The sequence below is a fragment of the Enhydra lutris genome, unplaced genomic scaffold, assembly GCF_002288905.1.
Source record: "Enhydra lutris kenyoni isolate GAN:26980312 unplaced genomic scaffold, ASM228890v2 scaffoldscaffold66, whole genome shotgun sequence".
NCBI classification, from domain to species: Eukaryota; Metazoa; Chordata; class Mammalia; order Carnivora; family Mustelidae; genus Enhydra; species Enhydra lutris.
Window position 1 is genome coordinate 13354923 of NW_019154150.1, and position 6578 is coordinate 13361500.

The following is a 6578-nucleotide window of genomic DNA, read 5'->3' on the forward strand; positions in this document are numbered from 1 at the left end:
GTATTTTTTTTTCCTTTTTAAAGATTTTATTTATTTCACAGAGAGAGAGATCACAAGCAGGCAGAGCAGCAGACGGAGAGGGAAGCAGGCTCCCTGCTGAGCAGAGAGCCTGATGCAGGGCTCAATCCTAGGACCCTGAGATCATGACCTGAGCGGAAGGCAGAGGCTTAACCCATTGAGCCACCCAGGCGCCCATCTGTATTGTTCTTTATAGTTGCTGTTGACTCCATTCCTAACAACTTTTATCCATTGTCTTATTTATGGCCTTTGAGTACTTTCCAGTTTAGGGCTATTACCAAAAAAAAAAAAGTGCTGCTATGAACTTTCTTATTCATGCCTTATGCTTTGAAAATTTTAAAGCAAGTTCCCAAGGCCTAAATACTAACTCATTTACTACCCGTTTATTGAGCCTACTGTACAAAGAAAAAAAAAAATGGCCAAGGTCCTCATGGAACTTATTCCAACTGGTACAGAACTACAATCTCTGTGGACAGAAAAATAAGTCAAACAATAGCAATTGTGATGATAGCACTGAGGAAATAAAGTTGAGCTAGAACAACTAGGAGGAAAGGGGGGCACCTGGGTGGCTCAGTGGGTTAAAGCCTCTGCCTTCAGCTCAGGTCATGATCCCAGGGTCCAGCTCTCTGCTCAGCGGGGAGCCTGCTTCCCCCTCTCTACCTGCCTCTCTGCCTACTTGTGATCTCTCTCTTTCTGTGAAATAAATAAAAAATCTTTAAAAAAAATTTTTAAAAGGGAGGAAGGGGACTAATCTATTTTTTTAATGTGCTAGGTTAAGTCTCTCAGAAGAGATATCTGGAAAAAAAAATAGGAGAGATGGTTGGCACTGCTATGCAATGAGTATGAACAAAGGAGAGAACATTTCTAGCAGGAGGAGTTACCATGTGAAAAACTCAGATCAGAGAGAACTTGGCCTGTTCAAGACCAGTGTAGCTGAGGCACAATAAGGATGGGAAAGGAGGAATGGCACAGGTGTGTTTGAATATAGGAGCATATGATGCAGGGCCTTGTAGGCTAGAGTAAGAAATTTAGATTTTATTATTATTTTTTAAGATTTTATTTATTTATTTGAGAGAGCATACGAGTGCAAGTTGGGAGAGCGGCAGAATGAGAGGGAGAAACAGACTTGCTTGCTTAGCAGGGAGCAGGCTGGATCTCAGGACCTCAGGATCTTGACTTAAGCTAAAGGCTTAATAACTGAGCCACCCAGGGACCCCTAAATTTTATTTTAAATACTGTAGAAAACCAATGAAGTGATGTTACTTAACAATGTGACTTAACAATGAAGTGATGTTATCTGACATTCTTTTTAAAAGATCCCTCTGTCTGATGAGCAGAGAATAAGGGAGGCAATAGAGAAAGCAGGTCATTTAGGAGGCTGGTAGAACAGTCCTGGAAAATACTGGCATAGAGCTTAGAGGAAAGGACTGAAAGACATTTGGGGATTGCCAGTACAATGATCGCCTTAATCCAGCAATAAAAGGTAACACTATATATTTAAGCAATGAGATATCCTATGTGTGTATTCTTGTTTTGTATCAAGGGCATAGAATTTCTACCAAAAATGCATAATCTGAATCTGATCATGGGGGAAACTACAAGTCAATGTTGAGAGACAGTCTACAAACTAATTAGCCAGTATTTTAAAATGTCGGTATTATGAAAGACAAAGATGTAGGAACTATTATAGATTTTAAGACTAGACATGAAACTTCCAACTTATAATCCTCTATTAGATCATGAACCAGGAAACAAAATTTTTATTTGCACAAAAGGATATAAGTGGGACAACTGATAACATCTGAATAAAACTACAGCATAAATGATAAATTATGTTAGTATAATTTTCCTAATTTTGATCTTTGTACTGATTATGTAAGATAATGTCCATTTTTTAGGAAATAGCACACAAGTGCTGTTTAGAGATAAAGGAATCTTCTCAAATGATTGAGAAAAAAATGATAGAACAATAAAGCAAACATAAAATGTTAACGTTTGGGGAGAGGTGCCTGGGCAGCTTAGTCAATTAAGTATCCAACTCTTGATTTCAGCTCAGGTCATGATTTCAGGGTCATACGATCAAGCCCCATGTCAGGCTCTGCACTGGGTGTGGAGCCTGTTTAAGATTCTTTCTCCCTCTGCGTCTCTCTCTCAATAAATAAATTCCCTCTGCGTCTCTCTCTCTCTCAATAAAAAAGTAAATAGTGTTAGTATTTGGCGAATCTAAGAGAAGCATTTATGGCAATTATTTGTACTAGTTTTGCAACTTTTCTGTAAGTCTGAATTACTTTAAAATAAAATGTTAACAGAATTGCTGGATCACTTAGGCAGAGAAAAAAAATCTAGTACTAAGTCATAAGTAACATTTAGACAAAATTCTGAAAATACTTAGTAACGGAAGGAAAAATGGAAGAATGTTAAAAGAAAAATGGAATGTGGACAGAGTTACAATGAAAGGCACAGGTTCTGTGCTCTTCCTCACCCTAAAGTCGTAAAAGATAACCGGCCTCCCGCTAGACACGGCGTATCACCGAAGCTATTCTCACTACTAGCCTTTGCAAAACGGCAGAAAACTTCGACACACTCCCGCCCTGTTTTCCCAGTGAGCATGCGTGTGCGTATGCACGTATGACCCCAACCAATAGGTATCCACGTCGGCAGCTCGTTAATCGAAAGGGCGGGGCGCCCTTCTACACATGCGCACGATCGGGCGGTCTTTCTTCCTTCTCGCCGAACGCCGCCAGCATGGTGAGTATTGCTGTTTGGGGCTCCTGGTCTGGAGGCCGTGCCGCACGCTCCACTTCCGCCTGGTAGGGGGAACTAAAGCTTGGAACGACCCCCATCGGGTCTTAGGTAGCGTGCGGTGAGGGTCCCTGGGCAGGTGGAGCACGGAGTTTAGGAGCTCTCCGGGCTCGCGGCGGACGAGCGCGTGGAGGGCCATGCAGGCCCGGCACGCCTTGGGCCTCGGGAGCGCGCCGTGACCACCAGAGCCGGAAAGCTGGAGCCGCCCGGGGCGTACCGGGGCCCAACCGGACTGGGTCTTTGGAGGCTCCATATGCCCGAAGGCCAGCGGGAACGCGGCTTTTGCCGCTGTAGGCTCTGCGTATTTTGCCCATCTATCAGGTCGTCCTTTGGCACTTGGGCGTGTACCTCCTACGTTCTTTTTCGCTATGGTTACACTGCCTGTGACCCGCAAAACTTTATCAGCTAAAGAGTATTTTTACTAAGTCTCACTCTGTCCCTTCTTCTCGATTTTAGGTGTTCAGGCGTTTCGTGGAGGTTGGCCGGGTGGCCTACATCTCCTTTGGGCCTCATGCGGGGAAGCTGGTCGCAATTGTAGATGTTATTGACCAGAACAGAGTAAGTGTAAGGGAAAGTGTCAATTTCACATGCTAATAACGGATACGCAGCATAGATGGTAATGGTACTTTTCCGAGCGGTCCTCTAAAGTAGGACTGTTCCGGGTAGTAGGTTTATTTTACCATAGAGGAGACAGGCAGTGCAAAATGGGGATTTCAAGCACAGGCTCGAGCTGGCCAAGATCACTGAGTTTGAGTATTAACTTTGCCACTTAACCTAACCAGACCTTTTAATTATGGGTTGAAACATTGGGGAAGTTTAAAGGTGTTCATACACGTGAACTCAGTTCATAATAAAGCCAGGCACATAGCTCTCAGTGCCCTTGTATGCCGTTGTTGGAAACCTAAGGATTAAAGACTTAAAAATTGTCCAGTAAGTTACATGTAGTTAGGTTATAGGGTACAGTACTAGTAATAGTTTCATCTTTCTTAAAAGCATTTAAGTAGTCGAGATTTGGTGATTCTGGAAGGACAAATACATAGACGATGTGCTTGAGTTGCTGCTTTGTTCTGCACTGAAATTTTTTGATCTTACTTGTTCTAGGCTTTGGTTGATGGACCTTGCACTCAGGTGAGGAGACAGGCTATGCCTTTCAAGTGCATGCAGCTCACTGACTTCATCCTCAAATTCCCTCACAGGTAACTGTCCCCCAACCAATGCCCCTCTCCAGCTTTTCTTGCTTAGTAAAAATTTGCTTAGTTTAATTCAAAACTGTTTTGCTTTCTTGTTTGTTTCTTGAGAATGGAGTATGCAGCGTTGAAGAGGAAGAGCAATTCAGAAGAGGGATTTTCAGTATAGAAATGGGGGGCCATTGGGTCTTCCACCCTACCACTTCTCTGGCTTTGTCTTTATCCAGATTTGCCATCCTTTTTCTTGCCATCTTTCAGGATTTACACAACAAAGACCTCCCTAAGGAATTCTGGTCTCCCACACATACTTTTAGTCATCATTAGCTTCAGAACAAAAATACTAATTATTTTCTCTCACAATACTAGCTGTCATCAGTTGAGCTTCTAGTGTGTGGCAGTTATTAAGTATTTGATGTATGTCATCTAATTTTGACAGCTACTAAGGAAGTTCTATTCCCAGTTCCGTATGGGGAATTGAGGAAATCAGTAGTGATTCTTTCTTTCTTTTTTTTCTTTTTTTTTTTTTTTTTAATATTTTATTTGTTTGTTGGACAGACAGACATCACAAGTAGGCAGAGAGGCAGGCAGAGAGAGAGGAGGAAGCAGGCTTCCCACAGAGCAGAGAGCCAGATGTGAGGCTCGATCCCAGGACCCGGGATCATGACCTGAGCTGAAGGCAGAGGCCTTAACCCACTGAGCCACCCAGGGGCCCCTGTAGTGATTCTTTCTTGATGGGATGTAAATTATGGAAGTGGTGGTTACTCTTGGGCTGTTTCAGCTACAGTGGCAGTCACAGTAGAACGTGTTGGTACATGTACTGCTGGTTTATTTTTTAAGCGTGCAGGGTTTTGATATTTGAAATATTTGAAAGGAACTTCAAAATGGTTATAATTAGACGTGGTGTTTGGCCACATCTTTTTTAGCGTTGTACAGCAAGTGTGAGGATTAATTTTACATCATTCTTTATGTAAAGGAAATTGCTTCCTGTATATCCACTGCAGTAGAGTGATGTTATATATAAAATCAGAGGTGATTTTTAAATACAGAAAATGAGCTGGTGTGCATTTTTTATTAAAATGGTGTATTTGAGGAGCTCCTGGCTGCCACAGGCAATAGAGCATGTAACTCTTGATCTTGGGAGTTGTGAGTTCAAGCCCCGTGTTGGACCTAGAACTTATTTTAAAAATCAGGGGCACCTGGGTGGTTAACTGTCTGCCTTCGGTTCAGGTCATGATCTCAGGGTCCTGGGATCAAGCCCCGCGTTGGACTCTCTTTCTCCCTCTGTGTTCTCTTTCTCTCTCAAATAAATAAAATCATGTTTGGGATTATGAGACATCCTGGTTTAGTGAACGGCGTTCAAGTTAGTAAAATACGAGATATGTGATGTATGTTGTCAACTTAGAGTTGGAAGTATAATGAGTGGGAAGGGTGTTTTTGGCATTGTTTTGCTGATGGTTTTTAACTTAGGGGGTATAAATTGTGCTTTCAGGGGGCTCAAAGCTGTCCTTGGATATATGTGGCTTCAAAGCTGATTCCTTAATCTGATCTTGGCTCTTTCCTAGTGCCCGCCAGAAGTATGTCCGACAAGCCTGGGAGAAGGCAGATATTAATACAAAATGGGCAGCCACGAGATGGGCCAAGAAGATTGAAGCCAGAGAAAGGGTAATGGCTTTGGGTCATTTGAATTGTGACCTTTTCTTTTTTGGAGGGGTGATAGGTGGTATGAGCGATTATTTATTTACTTTATTTTTAACAGAAAGCTAAGATGACTGATTTTGATCGCTATAAAGTCATGAAGGCAAAGAAAATGGTAAGTTTTTAAATTATTACAAAATTTTTATATTCTTACCCCAAACTTGTCTGAGAATTCTGTCTGCCCAAGTTTGGTAGACTACACTTGAATTCATAGGGGTTTTTGACAAAAAGTTTTCCTTGCATGTGCATTCTGTACATATAGGATGAACTGCAAAATAGTTTTTTGTGTGCATACATAATAAATAATATATTGACATTTTTCAGAGGAACAGAATAATCAAGCTTGAAGTTCGGAAGCTACAGAAAGCAGCTCTTCTGAAAGCTTCTCCTAAAAAAGCACTGGCTGCTAAGGGTGCGGCTGCAGCAGCTGCTGCGAAGGTTCCAGCCAAAAAGATGGCTGCTGCGGGCAAGAAGGCTCCAGCCCAGAAGGCTCCTGCCCCAAAAGCTGCAGGCCAGAAGGCAGCACCTCCAAAGGCTCAGAAAGGTCAGAAAGCTCCAGCCCAGAAAGCGCCTGCTCCAAAGGCATCTGGCAAGAAAGCATAGAAACCATAAGAGCCTTTTAAAGACAAGTAATAAAGGTTGTTTTTGACATGCTGGCGAGTGTGCTTGATCTGTGACAGAAAGTCTTTTGCCAGGGTCGGGATTATGGAACAGATGCTAGGATTGTTAATGTTATTGTTAGAGAATTGGTTCTTTAGCCCCAGTCTGTCCAGAGTCAGTATAAAGCCATCATAAAATCATAATTAGTGTGCTCATGGGAAATGGATCATTTAGAGCTCCCAGTGAGTTTTTCTCCTCTTACAAATATACTTCCTA

At 42.3% G+C, this 6578-nt stretch overlaps 1 protein-coding gene across 1 annotated transcript; it reads left to right on the plus strand.

Annotated features, from left to right (window-relative positions):
- Positions 1-2699: 2699 nt before the first annotated feature.
- Positions 2700-6358, plus strand: LOC111159022 (ribosomal protein L14). The gene is made up of 6 exons (XM_022521374.1): positions 2700-2766; positions 3277-3378; positions 3922-4016; positions 5570-5669; positions 5764-5817; positions 6027-6358. Exons 1-6 carry the CDS (start codon positions 2764-2766, stop codon positions 6303-6305), a joined length of 633 nt encoding a protein of 210 aa, XP_022377082.1. The 5' UTR covers positions 2700-2763; the 3' UTR covers positions 6306-6358.
- The last annotated feature ends 220 nt before the right edge of the window (positions 6359-6578 follow it).

Excerpts from the sequence above, each read along its gene's own strand:
- LOC111159022 (XM_022521374.1), top strand. Across the intron at positions 5,670-5,763 it reads AGATTGAAGCCAGAGAAAGG|AAAGCTAAGATGACTGATTT; the intron begins GTAATGGCTTTG and ends TATTTTTAACAG. Across the intron at positions 5,818-6,026 it reads TCATGAAGGCAAAGAAAATG|AGGAACAGAATAATCAAGCT; the intron begins GTAAGTTTTTAA and ends GACATTTTTCAG.